Below are 24,073 nucleotides of genomic sequence, written 5' to 3' on the forward strand. Positions count from 1 at the left end.
ACACACACAAAAAATTCTTATAAAAAATTATCTTAACATATAACTTCTTCTTAGAAGAGCAATCTCTATTTTTGAAAGACAGTTTTTCATCAGTAGGTTAAAAATCAGTTAAAACTATCTCTGCTGTTTTAATCTCTATGAACTTGAGACATAAATTACAATTTAGTAAAGAATTTCAGTTATTAAAATTTATTTTACTCCGAGTAACTGAAACCTATTTTATTTTGTTTCCATTAGCATTTTTATTTGTTTTGTTTCTGTGGTTGAATTTTATCTCTACTAATGTTTATGTGGTTTATTTATACAGTTTTTAATTTGTCACTAAGATTTAATTAACTTAAGTTTGGGAAGTGAGTAGACTATAACCAGGTTTCAGATATGACAGCTTTCTAGTTTTAGTACATTTATTTTATTTTATTTTATTTTATTTTTTGACTGAGTACACGGGACTTTATTGATGGTACAAGGTGGGGTTCCCTAAGCCCCTCGATTCTTCAGGGGATCTTGCATGAACACTATGAGGAGGGGAGATTCTCACTGTGGTTGGGAACTGAGTGTGACAGGGACTCCCCAGCAGCTGAGGGTCTCTCTTTCCCTCTCATGCTCTTGCTGGAGTTGGTGGTCTGAGGACTCTTACTCTTTGGAGGCCGTGTGGACCATGAGGTGCACCACCCTGCTGCTGTAGCCAAATTTATTGTCATACCAGGAAATGAGTTTGACAAAGTGGTCATTGAGGTAAGTTCCAGCCCCATAATTGAAGGTGGAAGAGTGGGTGTCACTATTAAAGTTGGAGGATACAACCTGGTGCTGAGTGTAGCCCAGGATGCCTTTGAGGGGGCCCTTCACCCCCTTTTGATGTCATTATGTTTGGTGGGTTTCTCCAGACAGCAGGTTAGGACCATGAGGAACACATTTGTGGTGGGGACACAGAAGACCACATTTAAGAAATTCTGAGTTAATTTGGATTTTGGAGGCATATTGACTGGGAATGAAATGGAGCCTTATTTCATTGGCTGTAGACTGCAGTATAGTACCCTACATACTTTTAGTCTTCTAATTCATCCATGTTCTCCCTCTCTTTGTGGACTTTGTGTATGAGGTTCCTCTGCTCAGAAAGGCTTTTTTTCTTTCTTTTCGCTTAGCAGGTCCTTCTGGTATTGTTTCAGGCATCATTTGTTTCAGAAAGCCACCTCTGGACTGGGCTCGGTGGCTCAGCCTGTAATCCCTCGCTTTGGGAGGCTGAGGTGAGTGAATTGCCCGAGCTTGCGGGTTCAAGACCTGCCTGGGCAACTTGGCAAAACCTCATCTCTACAATAAATAAAAAAATCTGCTGGGCATGGTAGCGCATGCCTGTAATTCCGGCTACTCGGAAGGCTGAGGCGAAAGGATCGCCAGAGCCCAGCAGCAGGTTGAGGCCGTGGTGGCCGGGAGCGGCCACTGCACCCCAGTCTGGGCGACAGATTGAGATTCCAACTCAAAAAAAAAAAAAAAAGAAAGCCACCTCTGATCCTGTTGACTGGGCTATATGTCTCTCGTGCATTTTTGTACTTTCCTTGTGCTTTTCTGTGGTAACACACATCACTCTGTAATGCAATTGACTATTCTTGTCTGTAAGCATGGAGGAGATACCCTTGTTCTTACTCATCTTTGTATCTTGGGTGCTAAGTACAAAGTCAAGAAGTAGCTAAGTCACGATCCAATTATACATGTTTGGATGCTGAGGATGAGTCTTTTTTTCTCTATAGCAGATTCCTTTTCTCTGTCCTGAACCCTTAAGCAGTCTGTTACATATTTTCAATATTCCAAAAAGTTTAGTGGAAAATATAAATTTACTTCCCTGTAGCCTGGCTGTACAAGCAGAGTAAAACACCGAGTTTCACTGCTTCTGCTTGGAACTGTGTCAGCTAGGGTCACATTAATTATCCATGCTCATCCTAAGTTCCTCTGTGATTCCTTTGATGGATTTGTAAAGGTTATATATGAGTCAGTGCAGTGTAATGAATTAAATTCCAGGAAGAAGAGCTAGCAGTTAACATGTTTGGGTTCATCACTATCTTGGTTTATAATTATTAGCAATTTCACATTGAAATTACATTATTGTATGTCCAGGTGCTGTGGCTCATGGCTGTAATCCCAATGCTTTGGGAGGCTGAGGTGGGAGTATCACTTCAGGCTAGGAGTTTGAGACTAACTTGGGCAGCATAGACCCTATCTCTACCAAAAAAAAAATTTTTTTCAAAAAATTAGTTCAGTGTGATGGCACATTCCTGTAGTCCCAACTACTTCGGAGGCTGAGGTGAGAAGATCACTTGAGCCCAGGAGTTCAAGGCTTCAATGCCACCACTGGGTGAGACCCTCTCTCTTAAAAAAAAAATTATATTATTGTAAAGTACAGAAAATCCTTCTCTTTAGAAAGGATAAATTCATGGCTACCAAAAAAAATCTGAATTATCTCTCTTTTAATGTAGTAACACTACTTTAAAGTTTTAATTTTTAAAAAATAGAGATGGAATCTTACTGTGTTGCCCAGTCTGATCTCAAACTCCTGGGTCCAAGTGATCGTCTCACCTCGGCCTCCGAAAGTGCTGGGATTATAGGCATGAGCCACCATGCCCAGCCTAATTAGTAACTCTACTTTTTTTTTTTTTGAGTGGAGTCTCACTCTGTCGCCCAGACTGGAGTGCAGTGGCCGCTCCTAGCCACCGCAGCCTTGACCTTGCTGGGCTCCGGCGATCCTTCCGCCTCAGGCTTCCATTTAGCTAGAACCACAGGCATGCGCTACCATGCCTGGCTTATTTTTTGATTTATTGTAGAGATGAGGTCTCGCTGCCCAGGCGGGTCTTGAATCCGCAGGCTCAGTCAATCCACTCATCTCAGCCTCCCAAAGGTGTGTGATTACAGGCTGAGCCACCGAGCCCAGCTAATAACTCTACTTTTAATGTGTCTGTAAAATCTTTCTTTATACAAAGAGCAAATTGTGTTTGTGAATTTTAACCAAATATTTAAGTTTTATTGTTTTATTTTGTTACGAAATTGTATATTTTGTTGTAGAACCATTTGGGAATGACTGGAACAAAACAACCATTTATGGAAGACTTGTGAGCTTTATCTTACTTGTTTCTTATCTCTGAGTCCTAGCACTCCGTACTGGGCCTGGCATGTAGTTCGGGTTTAGGAAACATTTATTAGTGAATGAACACGAGTTTCCTGGGCTCAGTGGCTTTATTGTTACATGTTCTGAGCATGCCAAGGAGTAGAAGACATGCTTCTGTTTTCTTTTTTTAAAATTTTTATTTTATTTTATTTTATTTTTTGAGTTGGAGTCTCACTCAGTCACCCAGGCTGGAGTGCAGTGACTGCTCCTGGCCACCGCAGCCTCGACCTGCTGGGCTCTGGCAATCCTTCCGCCTCAGCTTTCCAAGCAGCTGGAACTACAGGCACGCACTACCACACCCGGCTAATTTTTTTGATTTATTGTAGAGGTGAGGTTTTGCCAAGTTGCCCAGGCGGGTCTCGAACCCATGGACTCAGGCAATTCACTCACCTCGGCCTCCCAAAGTGCGGGATTACAGGCTGAGCCACTGAGCCCGGCCTTTAAAAAAGTTTTTTTTTTTTAATCAATATTTTTCATTTTGATATTGTGGGGTACAGTTAAGGGTTAGGTATACAAATATGCTTCATTTAGGCCCCCTTGTTGATAACAGGTACCTCCCTATCCCCAGACAGATGTTTACTACCATTAGTTCCACCCCCCGCCCATGGTTTCCCACCACTGTCAGTCATTTTCTTATGGTAGTGCGTTGGATGATCAAGGTCACTATATGAGTGAGAATATGTGATACTCAGATCTTTGTTTCTGTGAGAGGTCACTCAGTATTATAGACTATAGCTCCATCCAGGTTGCTGCGAAATTCATGATTTTGTTCTTTTTTATGGCTGCATAGTATTCCATCGTGTATATTTACCACATTTTTTTTTAATACAGTCCTCTTTTGATAGACAGCGTGGTTGGTTCCAGGTTCTTGCTATTGTGAACAATGCTGCGATAAACATTCGTGTGCAGGTATCTTTTTTATAGAGTGATTTGAGTTCTTCAGGGTATATTCCCAGTAGGGGGATTGTGGGGTCATATGGGAGGTTGATGTTTAGAACTTTTAGAAATCGCCACACTGCTTTCTACAGAGGTTGCACTAGTTTACACTCCCACCAACAGTGTAGGAATGTTCCCTTTTCGCCACACCCTCTCCAACAGCTATTATTTTTTGAGTTATTGATAATTGCCATTCTGACTGGAGTTAGGTGGTATCTCAGTGTGGTTTTGATTTGCATCTCCCTGATGATTAGTGAGGTTGAGCATTTCTTCATGTGTTTGTTGGCAAAAAATTTTTAATAGTTTTAGGGGTACAAATGGTTTTGGGTTATGTGGCTGCTTTGTGTATAGTAATGACGACGTCTGGGCTGGAAGTGTACCCATCACCCCATCAGTCCACACTGTACCCAATAGGCGATTTTTCATCCCTCCCCCTTCTCATCCTCCCCTTTCTGAGTCTCCAGCGTCCTCTCTGCCATTCTACGTGCCTTTGCAGACCCTGAGCTTAGCTCCCACTTATCAGTGAGAACATGAGGTATGTGGTATTCTGTTCCTGCATTACTTCCCTTAGGATAATGGTCTCCAATTCCATCCAAGTTGCTGCAAAATACATTATTTTGTTCTTTCGTATGGCTGAATAGTATTCTGTGGTGTGTATTGTGTATGCATCACATTTTCATTATCCACTGATTAGTTGATGGACATTTAGGTTGATTCTGCATGTTGCAATTGTGAGTTGTGTTTCTATAAACATGCAAGTATGGGCGTCTTTTTTGTGTAATGACCTCTCTTCTTTTCGGTAGATACCAAGTAATGGGATTGCTGGATCAAATGGTGGATCTACTTTTAGTTTCTTGAGAGATCTCCGTACTGATTTCCATAGAGGTTATACTAACTTACATTCCTGTCAACAGTGTATAAGGATTCCCATTTCACTACATCTGTGCCAACATTGATTGTTTTTTAATTTTTTTATTAATGACCATTCTGACTGATGTAAGGTGGTATCTCATTGTGGTTTTAATTTGCATTTCCCTGATAATTAGTGATGTTGAGCGTTTTTTCACATGTTTCTTGGCCATTTGTCTATCTTTTGAGAGTTGCCTGTTTGTGTCATTTATCCACCTTTTCCTAGGTTTTTTTTTTCCTTGCTGATTTGTTTGAGTTCTTTGTAAATTCTGGATATTAGTCCTTGTCAGATGCATTGTTTGTGAGTATTTCCTTCCATTCTATAGGTTGACTGTTTACTCTGTTGATTATTTCTGATGCTGTACAGAAACTTTTTAGTTAATTAAGTCCCACTTGTTTATTTTTGGTTTTGTTGCATTTGCTTTTTGGGTTTGAGCCATAAATTCTTTTCCTAGGTCTGTGTCCAAAAGAGTTTTTTGTAGGTTTTCTTCTAGGATTTGTATGCTTTCAGGTCTGACTTGTAGGTCTTTAATCCATCTTGAGTCAATTTTTGTATTTGGTGAGAGATTGGGGTCCAGTTTCATTTTTCTGTGTGTAGCTATTCAATTTTCCCAGCACCATCTGTTAAATGGGATATCCTGTCCCTAGTGTATGTTTTTGTTTGCTTCGTTGAAGATCAGTTGATTGTAGTTATTTGGGTTCATTTTTTGATTTTCTATTCTGTTCCATTGGTCCACGTATCTTCTCTTCTGCCAGTACTGTGCTGTTTTGGTTACTACAGCCTAGCAGTATAATTTAAAGTTGAGTAATGTGATGCTTCCAGCTTTGTTCTTTTTGCTTAGGATTGCCTTAGCTATTCAGGCTCCCCCCCCCCCAGTATCATATGAATTTTAGAATTGTTTTTTCTAATTCTGTGAAAAATGACATTGGTAGTTTAATAGGGATTATGTTGAATCTATAGATTACTTTGAGTAGTGTGGTCATTTTAACAATGTTGATTTTTCCAATCCATGAGCATGGAATGTTTTTTCATTTGTATTCTCTATGATTTATTTCATCAGTGTTTTGTAGTTCTCCTTGTAGAGGTGTTTCACCTTCTTGATTAAATATATTCCTAGGTATTTTGTTTTGGACTTGGCAACTGTTGTAAATGGCATTAAGTTCTTGATTTGATTCTCAACTTGGTTGTTATTGATGTGTAGTAGTGCTGCTGATTTGTGTGTGTTGGATGTGTAACCTGAGACTTTACTGAGTTCATTTATTAAGTCCAGAAGTCTTTTGGAAGAGTCTTTTGGATTTTCTAGGTATAAGATCCTGTCATCAGCAAACAGATAGTTTGATTTCTTCTTTTCCAATTTGGATACCCTGTATTTCTTTCTCTTTCCTAATTTTTCTGTGTAGGACTTTGAGTACTCTGTTGAAGTGGTGAAAGTAGGCATCCTTGCCTTATACACGTGCTGAGGGAGGATGCTTTTAACTTTTCCCTATTCAGTATGATGTCGGCTGTGAGTGGGTCATATGTGGACATGCCTCTGTTTACAAGGTGCTTGCTTACAAGGCCTATACCTATGTCCTAGCTGATATTTATTGAGCCCTTCAAATATGGCTGGTAGTGTGCTATGTGTTTTACCTACATTGTCTCATTTAGTCCTAACAACTTTGTAAGAAAATGAGGGTTTTTTTGTTTTTTTTGAGTTGGAGTCTCACTCTGTCACCCAGACTGGAGTGCAGTACCCGGGAGTGGTGGGCTCGATCTGCTGGGCTCTGGCGATCCTTCCGCCTCAGCCTTCCAGTAGCTGGAACTATAGGGATGCACTACCACACCTGGCTAATATTTTGATTTATCGTAGAGATGAGGTCTCGCCAAGTTGCCCAGGCGGGTCTCGAACCCACGGGCTCAGGCAGTCCACTCACCTCAGCCTCCCAAAGCGTGGGATTACAGGCTGAGCCACCGAGCCTGGCTAGAAAATGAGTATTATTTTCATTTAAAAAGTGAGAAAATTAAGGTGTCAGGAAGTTAAATTACTTATTCAAGATCAAGTTAATGGCGGGATTAGTCTCCACACTTTGCCCTGAGACCTCTTTCATTCCAAAGCATGCACCCCTAACCACTACATAATGCTAGCCTAGAATCAACAACCTGAGTACCAGTCTTATCTCTGCCCTCATTCACTTTGAGGCAAGTTAATTCACTTTGCTGAATCTTATCTCTAAAATGAGAATAATGATATCTAGCCTATTTTAATAATAATGTTAATATTGTTTAATAACTGACTTTTTGAAAAAGTACTTTGCTGTGACTGGAATACTGAGATACGTAAGATTACTTAGAGTTTTCAAGAAATTCAGTTAATGTAGACTGATATGTGACTTGTTCACATGTATGTGGAATCAGATTTAAATCATAGTTCTTCTTACACCGAAGTCCATGTTTGTGGACCAGTGTGAAGGTGGTGTCCGAAACTCTGGGCATGGGGATCTCCCAGGATGTTTGTAGAGTAAGAGGAGTAGAGAATGAAAGATAGCTTGAAGGAGAAGTCTGTCTTGGACTTTTCCCATGGATCTTAACTTGACCAAGTGCAGTTGCTTTGTGTGTGTGTGTGTGTGTGTGTAACAATATATACGTAAATATATTTATTTAAAGATGAGATTTCACTGTGTTGCCCAGATTGGCCTTGAACTCCTGAGCCTAAGCAATCCTCCTGCCACGGCCTCCTGGTAAACTGGGACTGCGGATGCATATCACTTTATCCAGCTGATATGCAGGATTTTTTGGTTCCCTTTTCTCTAGAGGTTCGTATTGCTGCTGTGGAGGCTCTCTGCATGCTGGCGCAGTCTTCACCCTCTTTTGCTGAGAAGTGCCTTGACTTCCTAGTTGACATGTTTAATGATGAAATTGAGGAAGTACGTCTACAGTCCATACATACCATGAGAAAAATCTCTAACAATATCACCCTCCGAGAAGATCAGCTTGACACTGTCCTGGCTGTGCTAGAGGTAAGTATTATTCATTCTTCCTTCCCCCCAACTGTTGTGCTGGGTATTGGTGATAGAAAAGTGTATCAGGAAGCACAGTTCTGCTTCTCAGTACACCCTTCCCCCAAGATGGAGGAAACTAACTATTAATTAGGAATTTGAATAAGCTTGGTCTTGCTGTGATCAGGAAAGAGTAGGGTGCCCTGGGAATACAGAGAGTATCCAGTCTGAACTGTCCGAAGTGAGGTTGGGGACAAGGGGAGGAAAGAAGAAATGCACTAGTGGACAGCTGAAGGAGTAGGACTTAGCGAGGTATCTTTTTATTTTTATTGAGTTAGAGTTAGAGAGTTAGAGTTACAGTTAGTTAGAGTTAGAGTTAGGTGTCTCATTCTGTTGCCCAGGCTGGAGTGCATTGGCACACTCACAGCCATTGCAGCCTTGACCTACTGGGCTCAGGCAATCCTTCTGCCTCAGCCTTCCAAGTAGCTGGAACCACAGGCGTGTGCCATCATGCCTGGCTAATTGTCTGATTTATTGTAGAGGCGACGTCTTGCCAAGTTGCCCAGGCTGGTCTTGAACCCGCGGATTCAGGCAATTCTCTTGCCTCCGCCTCCCAAAATGCTGGGATTACAGACTTGAGCAACCATGCTTGACTGAGGCATCTTTTTTTAAAGGAGAGAGTGGCAGGGTGAAAGGTACCAGACAGAAGGAGCAGCATCTAGAAATGCAGAGGTAAGGAGAAGATGATATAATCAGGGAATTAAGAGGAGTTTATTGTATTGATAGCTTAGAGTTGAGGGGATGGCAGAGGGGAGGACCAGGCTATAGATATGGGGGGGACTAAATGAAGAGTTCTTTCCAGGCTTCCATTTGATTTCATTATTCTAGTGAATCACAGGCTGTGAGAGCTGGAAGGGCTCTCAGGGCTTGAGTCATTCAACATGAATTTTATTGAGAAAAACCTAAGTTGTCTGAGCTAGTCAGCCTCTGCGTCAGGATATGAACACAGATTTGCTTCCTGTGCTGTACAGCTCTATGTGGTTCTTGAGTTACTTCTCTAAAGTGTCTGGATTTTATTTGCAAGTACTGAAGTTTTTCAAAGTATTTGTAAATGGGATTTGGGCTTGGGTTTCCTTTTTGGGGGGATGTGGGGTTCAGATGTGAAATGGATAGCAATTTGGTGCTTAGTTATTAGTACACTTGTTACAGATTTCTGCAACATACATTAGAAAACAAGACTGGGCTCAGTGGCTCATGCCTGTAATCCTTTGCACTTTGGGAGGCTGAGGTAAGAGGATTGAGTGAGCCTAGGAGTTCAAGAGCAGCCTAGGCAACATAGTAAGACCTCATTTCTACAAAAGAATAAAAATAAATTAGCCAGGCATGGTGGTGGTACACTCCTGAAGTCCCAGCTACTCGAGAGGCTAAGACAGAAGGATCACCTGAGCCTGGAGGTTGAGACTGCAGTGAGCTGTGATCATGCCATTGTACTCTAGCCTGGAAAACAGAGTGAGACCAGGAGTCAAAAAAAAAACACCAAATCATACTTTAGAAAACAGATTGGTGCTTTGGTTTTGATGGTTCCTACTATTCTCTTAGCTTCTTAGTACTTCTATTAAGCTTTTTCCTGAATTCTAAATCTTTACTTACAACTTTTCATGTATTTTCTCCTGCAAATAAGTTTATATTTTGTGTATTGTTTTTCATGGTGGTCTTGTAGTCTAACCACTCCTTTCCTTTGTAGCTTTCTTTTACACCATTCCTCACCTTGAACTTTATGTTATAGTTTGCTACATATCTTGCTTTTCCTTGCCATTTTGCTTTCACTGTCATTTTTCTCTGCAAAACTACCACTTTGACCTAGCAGACTTCTACTTATTCCCACAGCAGAACATATCCAGGCAGCATATCCAGGAAACCTTCCCTAACTGCTCCCCCGCCCCTGGGTGAACTGAATGCTGTTTTTCCATTCCCATAACACCCTGTGTATACTGCTCTAGTATTTTTCAGTACTTCTTTATTCCATAAGACTGGGCTTCTCTAGAGGTCCTGGCTTTTTTCTTTTCTTTTTTAAATGTTTTGACAAAGTCTTGCTCTGTCACTGAGGCTGGAGTTCAGTGTAGCGATCATAGCTCACTGCAACCTAGAACTCCTGGGCTCAAGCAATCCTCTTGTTTCAAGCTCCTGACTAGCTAGGACTACAGGTGCAAGCCACCACAGCTGACTAATTTTTTTTTTTTTTTAATTTTGCTATGTTTCCCAAGCTGGACTTGAACTCCTTGTCTTAAGCTGTCTTCCCACTTTAACCTCCCAAAGTGTTGGGATTATAGGTGTGAGCCTCTACACCCAGCCTTTTTCATTTTTTAATTCTCAGTGCATTGCATTTTCTGGCTCAATAAGGTGCTTGGTAAATGTTTGTTCAGTAGCTGAGCTATGTTCCAGGCTACAGGGCTACACGTATGCTTATTTGTGAAAACTTCTGTGTATGATTCACAAATAATTTGTTTAAATATAAAATCCTTGACATGTAATTCTTTTCAAGGGTTTAGACTTATATAAACTTACTGTCTAGACTATTCTATTCTGTGTCTTACTGTGCTCTTAGATTTACTGTGTCACTGTACATCATTTCTTTGTGCCTCAGCTAGTTAACCCTTCAGCTGGAATTTCCTTTTTTTTTTGCCTTTGCTAAGCTTAAATACTGTCCTTCCTAGAGAAATGCATTTATTTATTCAAAAAAGCAATGTGTATATCCTAGAAATGTAGTAGTATCGAAAACAGGATCTTGTCTCTAGATATTAAGAGAGAGAGAAACAAAATGATTTCAGAAAGTGATAAATCTAATGCAGAAGATAAATGCTGTGATGGAGGAGTGGGGAATTTCCTTGGAAATTAAGTGGTTAGTAAAGCCTTTATGAGGAGATGATGTTCACGTTGAGTCTTGAATGATGAAAAAGAAATCTGTCATGTAAAGACTGAGGGAAGAAGCTTCAGGTAGAGGCAGCAGCTATTGGAAAGTCAGACACATATGAACTTCGGTGTGTTCGCAGAGTAGGAAGTCAGATATGAGTGGAACATAGTGAAAAAGTGGAAATGTGATATGAGATGAGATCTGAGAGATGGACAGAGGACAGGGGAGAGCCTTGTAGCCCACGGTAGGATGTTCGGATTGTATTCTTTTTTTTTGAGTTGGAGTCTCACTCTGTCCCAAGCTCGAGTGCAGTGGCATGCTGACGGCCACCCCAGTGTTGACCTACTGGTCTCCAGTGATCCTTCCGCCTCACCTTCCGAGTTGCTGCGCCTGACTAATTTTTGATTTATTGTAGAGACGAGGTCTCGCCAAGTGATTGTATTCTAAGCATGGTGGGAAACCACTGCAGGCTTTTATGGAGAGGAGCAAGTTTTGATTTACCAGTCTTTTAACATTTATCTTGAAGTCTTCTTGAAATTCACATCAGATGGATTGATTCTTTGCCTTATTCCTTCCTTGAATGCATACAGTCATACCACTTTTTATTTCACTTTGCAGAGACTGTGTTTTTTACAGATTGAAAAACTGGCAACCCTGTGGTTGAGCTAGTCTACCAGTGCCACTTTTCTGATAGCATGTACCCACTTTGTGGCTCTGTATCACTATTTGGTAATTCTTGAAATATTTTAAATATTTTCATTATTTTATCTCTTATACTGATCTGTAATCAGTAGTTTTTGGTTTTTTTTTTTTTTTTTTGAGTTGGAGTCTTACTCTGTTATCCAGTCATGAGTGCAGTGGCATGCTCATGGTTACCTCAGCCTCAACTTGTTGTGCTCTGTTGATCCTTCTACCTCAACCTTTCAAGTAGCTGGAACTCAAGGCGTGTGCCACCATACCTGGCTAATTTTTTTTTATTTATTGTAGAGACGAGGTCTCACCAAGTTGCCCAGGCTGGTCTTGAACCTCTGGGCTCAGGCAGTCCTCTCACCTCTATCCCAAAATGCTGGGATTATAGGCTTGAGCCAACATGCCTGGCCATGATCCGTAATTTTGTAATTGTTTTTGGATGCCACAAACCTTGCCCATATAAGATGGCAAACAGAACAAATGTTGTATGTGTTTTGACTGTTCCAACCAGCCATTCCCCTGTCTCTCTGTTAACTTCTGTTCTTAGCCTGTCCTTTTTCATAGTTGCGAGAAGACTCCGGTACGTTTACCATCATGGTTTAGTTCCAGATAGGAAGGAGAGGAAAGGGGGCAAAGCTACTACATCTGGTCTTTTTATTCATCAGTAAAATGAAAGTTTTTTCGGTAATTTCAACCAGGAAACTTCCACATATTTTGTTCCATGGCCACCCTAGATGGGACGGTGGCTAGGGAGAAGGGATGGTAGAGGGAGGCCGAGTCTGCTGTCTCCTAACCAGCAGTGACTATTATTATTATTACCCTTTTGTTTTTTTAAGGATTCGTCCAGAGATATTAGAGAGGCTCTTCATGAACTCTTATGCTGCACTAATGTTTCAACCAAAGAAGGGATTCATCTTGCATTGGTGGAGCTGCTGAAAAATTTAACCAAGTACCCTACTGATAGGGACTCCATATGGAAGTAAGGACTTTTTTGCCCATTTATTCATTGAGTCCCATGGTGTGTAGGTGTGCTGTGCTGACGTTGTTTGGGGAAACATCACAGATCGGGGGTGTGGTCCTCAGTTTTGCTTTGAATGTAGATACCTGATTCAACTTAACTAAACTCTCAGGAGTCTGATTTCTGAACAGAATGTCACATTTTAAATTACTCATTAATTTGTCCATCCATCTACCTAGCAAATATTTTGTGCCTGCTATTTGCTGACTATGCACCAAGACCTGTGGTAGGTATTAGAGGAACAAAAACGAGTCCATCAGATTTCCTCTCTCCTACATAGTGTTAGCCACTCCCTTGTCTATTTTGTGTTGTTGTGCAGGATCAGAACCACCATCATAGAACTGAGAGGCAGGGCCAGCACTTTATCTACAGATGGGAAATCCAATTATTTTTTTCTTCTTGATTATCTCTAGTTTTACTGACTATTATTAGCTGTTGACACTGTTTGTGAACCTTGGTTTGAAGAACTACTTACATATATGTAGTACAGAAATGTGTGTTCCACATGTTTAAATGAGCTTATGTGATGAGACCACTCCAACTGTGTATACTTTATTGATTTTTAAAAAATTGTTGGCTGGGCTCGGTGGCTCAGCCTGTAATCCCAGCGCTTTAGGAGGCTGAGGTGAGTGGATTTCCTGAGCCTGCGGGTTCGAGACCCGCCTGGGCAACTTGGCGGCCTCATCTCTACAATAAATCAAAAATTAGCTGGGCGTGGTAGTGCGCGCCTATAGTTCCAGCTACTTGGAAGGCTGAGGTGGAAGGCTCGCCGGATCCCAGCAGGTCGAGGCTGCGGTGGCCGGGAGTGGCTACTGCACTCCAGTCTGGGCGACAGAGTGAGACTCCAACTCAAACAAAAACAAAAACAAATAAAAAACTCAAAAAATTGTTAGTAAAAAAAGAAAAAACATGGGTTAAATTGGGTATTTGGAAAATATATTAAAACCGAAAATACCAGAGGAGTCTTGATCTAGGTAACATTTTTGATATTTGGTTTTCTGTTTTGCCATTTCTTTGAACAGTCCTGTTCAGCTCAATTTGACATACATTTATTATTTTCAAGGAGTTCTCAGTCACTTAGGATGTGGTGGTTGTAGTGGGGGAAAATAACTGTATCAGTCGCTGTAGTTCTATGGAGAACAGAAGGAATGGTTAATTTTGCTTGATGAAAAAGGGTTGTTATGGAATGTTTCACAGAACATTCTTCTATCATTAAATGAGGATTTGTGGTTATTTGGTCCAACCAGAATATTTATATAGGGTTATCATTATTGGGTGATTGTGGACCAAAAAAACAAGACAAAACAAAACAACAGCAAAAACTGCTTAACCACATAGTGCTCCAAAAGATTTTGAAGTTACTTATTATAAATATCACTTAATTTTTTTAAAAAAACGTTTTTTATTATAAAATTGTGGGGTACAGTTAGGGGTTAGGTATACAAATGTGCGTTGTTTAGGCACCCTTGTTAATCAGGGGTGTCTCCCCATCCCCAGACAGATATTTACTACCGTTAGTCTCACCTCCCTACCCCGCCCCATAGTTTCCCACAGCTATCAGTCCTTTTCTTATAGTATTATGGTAGATGTTCAAGGTCCACTATATGATTGAGAACATGTGATACTCAGAGCTTTGTTTCTGAATATCACTTAATTTTTTTCACCTTTTCTCGTGTGGCTTTGTTTTGAAATATCAAAAAATATGGTAGAAGAATAAAGGAATAGTTAGAGTGACATTTTTTTTTTTTTTTTTTGAATTGGAGTCTCACTTAGTGTAGTGGCCTCTCCCGGCCACCACAGCCTCAACCTGCTGGGTTCCGGCGATCCTTCTGCCTCAGCCTTCCAAGTAGCTGGAACTACAGGTGCGTGCTACCACGCCCAGCTAATGTTTTGATTTATTGTAGAGATGAGGTCTCGCCAAGTTGCCCAGGCGGGTCTCGAACCCGCGGGCTCAGCAATCCACTCACCTCAGCCTCCCAAGGCGCGGGATTACAGGCTGTGCCACCGAGCCCGGCTAGAGTGACATTTTAAAAATGTTGATAAAGATGAATAAATGAAAGTTTTGAAGGAGGTAGTTTGCTCTGTTTATATATCTTTAGTTCATTCAACAAGTACTTACTGAGCATTTATTATATAACTCAATCACTATGTTGAGTCTCTGAGATTTAGGATTGGACTCAGACCTAGCCCTCAAATAGCAGGAATGAAGAGACTAGGAAATACGTACATAGCAAGATGGATGAGATAGTAAGAAATTTACTATATTAACAAGACAGAATTGAAGATTCGTCTTAGGGAGACCCAGGTCTCTAAGTTAACCCAGTTAGTAGCACTTGTGTTCCCCACCTGAGTTCTGAATAAAGCAAGAGCTGTCATAAAGGAGTGGCACCTGGAGGCCAAAATGCATCCTTTGCCATGTGCCTCAAGGCACAGTGAGTGAAAGGGCTGAGAAAGGCCGGAGAAGTAATGAATGAAGTTATTTTCACATAGAAGGAAAAACACCAGACTGGGAAAGCATACTTTTTAAGAAGAGCAAATGCTTTAGATGAGAATCCATATACTCATGAATTTGCTGTCTGTCTTGCTGATCTGCCTGTTCTCCAATCCCTAGTGAAGTCATCTCCTGTGTGATGCTTTCTCTGAGTGTCATGTGTTTGATAGTTCATTACCTTATAGTGTTGGTCATCTTTGCCTCAGCTGTATTGTAAACTCAGTGAGCAGAGATGAAGATTTGTAGTTGTTTTCAATTCAGTATACCTTCTATACCAGAACGAAATGAAAAGTAATAAAAATACATAATTCTCTCATCTGTGTAGTTCCTTTTAGTTTATAAATGGTCTTTAGGTAGTCATAATAGCTAACATTTATTGAGTTCTTACTATATGACAGACAACTTGCTAAGTACTTTACATTAGCTGTCTCATTTAACCCTTAGAGCAACTCTATGAGGTAATGACTTTTAATTCCATTGTATAGTGAAGAAATTTACTTGTCCATGGTTACACAAAGATCAGGTCTCTAGCCGGGCTTGGTGGCTCAGCCTGTAATCCCAGCACTTTGCCTGAGCCCGCGGGTTCGAGACCCGCCTGGGCAACTTGGCGAGACCTCATCTCTACAATAAATCAAAAATTAGACGGTCGTGTGCACCTGTAGTTCCAGCTACTTGGAGGGCTGAGGCGGAAGGATCGCCGGAGCCCAGCAGCTCGAGGCTGCGGTGGCCGGGAGCGGCCACTGCACTCCAGTCGGGACGACTGAGTGAGACTCCAACTCAAAAAAAAAAAATCAGGTCTCTGATTTTAGAACTTCACCCAAGATATTAGTTGCAGTGCCTTTGCTTATAAACAAAGATAATTTGATTAAAAATATTTTCTACAATAGGTCTGACTTTTGGGGGGCGGGTTGGGGTCTTTGTCGCCCATGCTGGAGTACAATAGCACACTCACAGCAACCACAACCTGCTGGACTCAGATGATCCTTCTGCCTCAGCCTTGCAAGTAGCTGGAACTGCAGATGTGCACTACCACACCCAGCTTATTTTTTGATTTATTGTAGAGACAAGGTCTCACCAAGTTGCCCAGGCTGGTCTCGAACCCCTGAGCTCAGGCAGTCCTCTTGCCTCGACCTCCCAAAGTGCTGGGGTTACAGACTTGAGCCACCACTCCCGGTGGTCTAATGCTTTACATAGCAAGAAATCAGAAGGCCAGTTCCAAGACTGGTCTTTCAGCAGGTGAACAGGGTTAGAACTCTGGTTGATTTCTCTGCATGCAGTTCTCATAGTTGTAAGATGGCTTCCTTATAAGAATATCTAAAGACAGAAAGGAGGGGACATTTCCTCTCATGTATTTCTCTTTTTATTTGGTTAGAAAAACATTCTTGAGGAGCTCTCCAGCAGACTTCCCTGCTTGCTCCATTGACCAGAAGTAGGTTACTTGCCTGCCAGCAAGCCAGTCACTGTAAAATGGGAATGGGCTTTCCATGATGAGTTTAGAACAATGGTAGTTCAGCCCTTGGGCTGGGCTTGCCTTCTCTGAATTCTTTGCTGCCTGCCTGAGTAAAATCAGGGTTCTCTTGGCAAGAAGGATGGAGGAAATCACTGGTAGTTAAATAATCCACTTTTATCTTTTATCTTCATAATAACCAAAGTTTTTAGATTAATTAACTGAATTCCAGACTAATTGGATGACATATCTGAAGTCATAGAGTTAGCAAAAGTGTATGGTTGAAAATGTCCAAATTGAATCAGGTTTTCTTATTCCAGGTCCTAGTACTTTTTTAAAGGACTTACTAATGTACTGAAGTGGGTCTTTGTTTGTTTCAGGTGCTTGAAGTTTCTGGGAAGTCGGCATCCAACCCTGGTGCTTCCCTTGGTGCCGGAGCTTCTGAGCACTCACCCGTTTTTTGACACAGCTGAACCGGACATGGATGATCCAGCTTGTATCCTCTGTGCTTAGGACACGCCCTGCTATATGGGCAGACAGCTTTGCCATCTCCTTCCGCAGGGTAGCTAGGGGTGAGCTGAGTTTTTTTGTTTGTTTTTGTTTTCATTTCCTTCAGATAAAAGAGTGTATCCTGAGATAGCCTGGTGGTTATTATTTTCAGCCACTACTCTGATTCTGTGACAAGTTCATTAGGTTTGTGGTAACCTGTGCAGCCTGCCATGCCATTGGATTGCTTTCGATGAATGGAGATACATTTACATCAGTACATCCACAGGGTTCTTTTTGCTCCATGGGCAGATCCATGGATGAGGTTTAGGGATATTTGTTGAAACATAGCAATCAGCCAAATAACTGGCTGTTGCATTAAGGTGACCATTATATTTGTCCTTCAAATATTATTTAAATTATTGTCTTTTAATTGACATATAATCATGGTACATGTATATGGAGTACATAGTGATATTTCAATTCATATGATATATAGCAATCAAATCAGGATAATTAGCATATTCATCATCTCAAACATTTATCATTTATCTGTGTTGTGAACATTCAATATCTGCCTAGCTAATTGAAATTGTACGTTGTTAACTGTAGCCATCTTACAGTGTTATAGAACATTAGAACTTATTCCTCCTGTCTAGCTGTGATCTCGTAACCTTTAACAAATACCTGCCTTTCCCCACTGCCTCCCCCCACCCACCATTAATTCTGTTTGTTTACTTTCACAGTTCTTTTGGAGAATTTTCATAACGATCTGTGCACTAAGCAATAGCCAACTTTGTGTTTACCTCTAAGAAAGGCACATCCTAGTCCTGGTTACTTTTTTTGTCTTTTGAGTTGGAGTCTCACTCCATCGCCCAGGCTGGAGTGCAGTGGCACATTCATGGCCCACCCCAGTATCAACCTGCTGGGTTCAGGCGATCCTTCCGCCTCAGACTTCCAAGTAGCCGGAACTATAGGCATGCGCTACCACACCCGGCTAATTTTTTAAATTTTATTTTAGAGATGAGATCTCACCAACTTGCCCAGGGTGGTCTTGAACCCCTGGGCTCAGGCAGTCCTCTCGCCTCAGCCCCCCAAAGTGCTGGGATTACAGACTTGAGCCACTATGCCCAGCCATATCCTAGTTCTTACCTGTAATGGTTTGGTATAACTGTTTGAAATCCAGCTTATCAGAGATGAGTAGTCAGAGGATTATATTATTTATGAATGATGTTTGGCTGTAAGAGAGATTGCCCCCACACATTACTTAAGCAAATAAAGATTTTCATTTTGTGAGAGAAGTCTGGAGTTGTAAGCAGGTAGGTGCTCATACAGCAACTCCACATTATTCTTGGTGATCCAGGCTCCTTCTGTTTTTTGTTTTACTATTTCTGGTTATTCAAGATTGTTGCTAGAGCTCCAGTTGTCAGGTCCAAGCTCTAGGCAGGAAATTAGACAATATCTGGAATATAATCAGTATTCTATTAGTAAGTAAAGGGGAAGGGTGGATACTGGATAAGCATATATTAGGTCTGCCATTGGGAAGCATGTGGAAGATTGTTGGAAGCTATGTTTATCTTTTAATTTCTGATTCTCCCTTCATTATAAAGTTACTACACATAGAAAGAAAATCCAAAAATGTAGAAAAAAGAAACTTCATATTTAATACCTACAGTCTTACTAGCCAAAGTAATCTACTGTTAATATTTTTGCTTATTTTTTAAAACTTGTGATTTTGCTATTTTCATACAGCACTGATATTTTTTAATATAGTTTATTTTACCAACAAATATTTGATGATAGCTGCTATGATATCTTCTATATATTTTATATATTTTAGAGCCTGTTCTTTTTACTTATTACAAAAAATACTTATACTACAAATTATTTATAAATACAGTTTTTTTTCTTGAGTCGGAGTCACCCATTCTGGAGTGTGGTGGCATGCTCAAACCACCACAGCCTTGTATTGCTGGGCTCAGGTGATCTTTCGCCTCAGCCTTCCAAGTAACTGGAACCATAGACATGCACCACCATGCCCAGCTGATTTTTTAAATTTATTGTACAGATGAGGTCTCACTCTGTTGCTCAGGCTGGTCTCAAATCCCTGGGTTCAGGCAATCCTCTCACCTCTATCGTCCAAAGTGCTGGGATTACAGGTGTTAGACACTGCGCCCAGCATATAAATACAATGTTTAATGATTGTATAATATGCTATCATGTAGGTGAAACAAAATTAGATAATAATTCTTCTGTTTTGGGGCATTTAGGTTATTTCTGATTATAGTAGCATCCCCTTATCTGTGGTTTTGCTTTCCACAGTTTCAGTTATCTGCGGTTAACATGGCCCGAAAATATTAAATGGAAACTTCTAGAAATAAACAATAAATTTTAAATTGCATGTCATTCTGAAAACGTGATAGACTCACACAGCATCCCTCTCCATCCCCCTTGGGATGCGATTCCTCCCTTTGCCCAGTGTATCCAGGCTGTAGATGTTCCTGCCCATTCGTCACTTAAGAGCTGTCTAGGGATCTGATCAACTATTGAGGTATCACAGTACTTGTGTTTAAGTGACCCCTATTATGCTTTACAGTGACCCCCCAAAGTACAATAGTAGTGATGCTGGCAATTGGGATATGCCAAAGAGAAGCTGTAAAGTATTTCCTTTAAGTGAAAAGGTAAAATTTCTCAACTCAATAAGGAAAGAAAAAAATTGTATGCTGAGGTTGCTATGACTTAAGGTAAGAATGACTCTTCTATCCATGAAATTGTGATGAAAGGAAAAGATATTTATTCTCATTTTGCCTGTTGCATCTCATACCACAGAAGTTACAACCATAGTGCTTGATAAGTGCTTAGTTAAGATTGAAAAGGCAATAAATATGTGGGTGGAAGATGTGAACCGAAATGTATAAAATATTATATAATTTTTGGTGACAGTCGAGTTTGGTACCATCTGTGGTTTCAGGCATCCACTTAGGATCTTGGAATGGATCCCTTGAAGATGAGGGGTCACTACTGTATTTGCTATTATAAATGATTCTGTGATATTAGGTTGTTTCCTTAGAATAGGTCTTGAGATGTGGAATTACTCAACATTCATAAGACTCTTGCTTTGTACCAAGTTATTTTCCAAAGGGCTTGTGCCAATATGTACTTTAATAGACGGTGTATGGAAAGTGTGTATTTGTTTGTATTCTCAGCAACATCTAGCATTCTTTTAAAAACCTTTTGGTAATTAGGAGTGTGAGTGGAGTAGTGGAGTGTATCTCTTTGCTTGAATTTGCATTTCTTTGATTATCAGGAAATCATAATCTCTTGATAGGAAGTTTGGGGGTGGGACGTGAGGACGCCAGATTTTTGCTAAATTCAACCCTTTATATTTCCAAGTTTACTTAACCCACTGATCTATCAGATATTGCAGTTTTGGTTCTTATTTTCAATGCTGCAAAAACCTGTCCAACAATGCCAGCACTGTTCTCAGATCACACCTTCAGGCACTATGCCTACCTCCGAGACAGTCTTTCTCATCTTGTTCCAGCCTTGAGGGTATGTTGAAAACATCTGTTTTCTTTGCTTTTGTATTTATTGTTTCTGTGTTTGTTTGTTTGTTTGTTTGTTTGTTTGAGATGGGGTCTGACTATGTTGCCCAAGCTGGTCCCCAGCTCCTGGGTCAAGCAGTCCTCCCACCTCAGCCTCCGAAGTAGCTGAGATTACAGGTATGAGCCACCATGCCTGGTGCTTTGTGGTTATTAAATAGCAGAAAGCAAGCTATATATTTTCTGAAAACTTGCTTATTCTCTTTTTCTCTGAGGCTATTTCCTATTGTTTTATATTTTTGCTTCTGAATCCTTTACCTTTTAAGAGGATTCATTTTTTTCAAGTGTTCCTGGATTATTAGTTATATTAGGCAAGAAAAGCAATCTGGAACAATAGATTGTCATTTAGACCAAGGGTTAAATTGGTATATTTTAACAATTACATAAAACCATGATTCTCAATGTGTTTATTTTTTTAATAATAAAACTTTTAATATATTTCAAACCTAGAGGTATACAGAAAGAAAAATTTGTAAACAGTTCATCATAATAATAGTAAACACTTATTGAGTGACTCCTGTGTGCCAGGTACCCTTCTAAGCTCTCTATTTACTCACCTCTGCTTGGATAACTCTAAATGACTGTTTAGAATTTTACACACACACACATATGGTTAGAAAAATTAAAACTTTATAGAAGATACAAAATGAAAAGTGAAATCTTCTTTGCTCTCTCCTCCCCATCTCTCTTAAATGGTAATTACTTGTTTAACAATAAGAGCAAGAATTATAATTATCCTCTTATAAAACATGTTTATATCATGCTACATAAATTTTAAAATACATCATTACTCTTCCATCAAATGAAAGAGGAATAGAGTTTAAAAATAAATGCAACAGCAGATTAATTTTTAGTCACATTCCTATGGTTAGCACATTCATTTCAGTTAGCAATAGGAAGTAATATCCTATCTTTTTGTTTTCTTTTTCTCTTGCCAGCTGGCTGTTTGGGTAGACCATGCTCCTTTTCTTTCTTTCTTTCACTGTAGCTGAGAAGAGGAAAAAGGTTATTTGCAGAACTGTCTTGCCTTTTTTCCCTTTGTTTTGCTTGACTTGCATTTTTTTCCTGGTTTCTCTGTTACCAAAAGCTGAGCCACAGAACTTAATGGCACTGTAATCCCACTCTGTTTCCTTAGTTACCAGGTAGGAAACTAGTGTCATCAGCTGTTTCTCCTAACATCATGCCTCATGAGGATCCTTCCCAGCAGTTCTTGCAGCAGAGCCTCGAGAGAGTATATAGCCTTCAGCACCTTGACCCTCAGGGAGCCCAGGAGCTGCTGGAATTCACCATCAGGTAGGTGATCGTCCCTCCCCTCTGACAGAGTTAACGTTGTTAGGCTCAGCATAACCATTTTGAATTCAAGTGCTGGTCATTCAGCTTGGTTTTCTGAGTCTGTTGGCCTTACACTCACATGTGGATTTATGATCTGTGTATATTTTGATCAGATTGTGGTTTGAACATTTTTTTAAAAAAGCTGTTTGCATTCATGACCCAATTGATGGTTAGTACATAATAGAAATAGTTACAAAGAAGCTCTATTTAAGTCTTCTCTTTTGCTTATTAGTTAGGATATGTGACAGAAATACAGAGGAACTTAAACAAGAGAAAATTTAATTTTCGGACACAGGCAGGACTAGGCAGAGATAACCATCAGAGGTCTAGTTTCATTCTTTCTTGTGTTAACATCTTCTGCATCAAGTGGCCTCTGCCTAACAGCCCAAAATCTAATTATGCCCTCTGTATTCCAGCCTGTGGGAAAAGGGAAAGAACAAAAGAATGGCATCATTCACTAGAGCTTAAGTCACATGGGCACATCTAGCTTCAAGGAACTAGGAAATACCATCTTAATTTTGGATGACTAGTGCCTGGTTTACATGTGCTGACAACTACTCAGGAAGAATGGGAGTAAAGGTAGTGGCAAACAACCAATAGGCTCTTCCAGACCGGCTTAAAATGGCCTGAAGGAAATGAAAACAATGGAAATCCATTTATCTTTAGCAAAAGCAGTATTGTTTTGCTCTTTAAAAATATGATACTATTTGCTGATTGACTGAGATTTCTTTTGATCTGCAATTTGGTATCAGCCACATTCAGTTACTAATTCTTAGTGGATTATTTCATTGCATACATTGAGAAACAAGCTTTATGCTAGATGTAGATCAGTTAGATAAAATTCTGCCTTTAGAGAGCCCATTTAGACATAACAAAGAAGTATGATGGTGGATAACAGTGCTTTAGACTTTATACATGCTTTCCTATTATTGTACCTTAACATATTATAAAGAAGTCCAGTAGAACCTTCCTCCAAGTTAGGCTTCCGTCTTATATTAGATCATGCCATGTCATTCACTCATTCACTCACTTGGCAGCATTAACTGTGCATTTATTCCTATAGGCCAGATGCTGAGGATAGAGAGAAATAGGAAATGACCTTTGTTCTGAAGGTATTCACTGTTTATTAACGGACCCCAAAATCACTGATTTGGTAAAAACTTAGTGGAGAGAGGCATAGGTGCTGTGGAAAAGCAGATAAAACTCCCTGCACACCAGAGTGGTAGTGGTCAAGGCTGCTTCCCAAAGGAGAGGACCCATTAGCTGGCATAGAGTGATGATTGAGCATGTCAGTTTAGTAGTCATGTGTGAAAGAGAATTCCAGCTGCAGCAAACATCTGAAGAGCTGAGAGACATGAGGGAGAATGGCCTCTCAGAACTGCAGTGGTATAGTGTAGTGAGCAAGTGAATAGCACTTTGAAGGCAGACTGATTTGGGTTCAAATATGAGCTCCACCCCGTAAATTATGGTCAGTGACAAACCACATATACAGTGGTAGCCCCATAAGATTATAATACCATATTTTTACTGTACCTTTTCTTCATTTAGATACACAGATATTTATCATTGAGTTACAGTTGCCTACAGTATTCAGTAACATGCGGTACAAGTTTGTAGCCTAGGAGCAATAGACTATATGTTGTAGCCTAGGTGTGTAGTAGGTGTACCATCTAGGTTTGTGAAAGTACACCTTGTGATGTTTGCACTTCAAAATCACCTAAAAACGCATTTCTCAAAACATATTCCTGACATTAAGCAACTGCAGATGTTTGATCTTAGTCAGGTTTATTGCTCTGGATTCATTTATAGAGAACAAAATAGACTTTTAACTAATTTAAGCAGAAAGAAATTTATTATAGGACATTAATGGCTCACAGAATTGTTGGGGAGACTAAAAAGAGAGGTAGGAGAATTGCTTGAAGCCAGGAGTTCAAGGCTAGCCTGGGCAACATAGCAAGACCTCGTCTCTTTAAAAAAAAATTAGCCACATGTGATGACATGTGCCTGTTGTCTTAGCTACTTGGGAGAGAGATTGAGGTAAGAAGACCCCTTGAATCCAGGAGCTGGAGGTTAACAGTTTGCTGTGATTGCATTACTCCAGGCTGGGCAGCAGAGTGAGAT

General features: G+C 40.3%; 1 protein-coding gene across 1 annotated transcript in view; it reads left to right on the top strand.

Moving 5' to 3' along the window:
• INTS4 (integrator complex subunit 4) overlaps window positions 1-24,073 on the top strand; it is a 127,016-nt gene that overhangs the window by 71,044 nt on the left and 31,899 nt on the right. The window contains exons 11-15 of the mRNA XM_008067632.2: window positions 7,791-7,996; window positions 12,413-12,555; window positions 16,913-17,028; window positions 20,437-20,570; window positions 21,756-21,913. Coding sequence (XP_008065823.2) covers window positions 7,791-7,996; window positions 12,413-12,555; window positions 16,913-17,028; window positions 20,437-20,570; window positions 21,756-21,913 — 757 coding nt within the window. The remainder of the gene's footprint in view (window positions 1-7,790; window positions 7,997-12,412; window positions 12,556-16,912; window positions 17,029-20,436; window positions 20,571-21,755; window positions 21,914-24,073) is intronic.

Source organism: Carlito syrichta, unplaced genomic scaffold (genome assembly GCF_000164805.1).
Source record: "Carlito syrichta isolate Samal-C Ts95f unplaced genomic scaffold, Tarsius_syrichta-2.0.1 Scaffold309725, whole genome shotgun sequence".
Classification (NCBI taxonomy): Eukaryota; Metazoa; Chordata; class Mammalia; order Primates; family Tarsiidae; genus Carlito; species Carlito syrichta.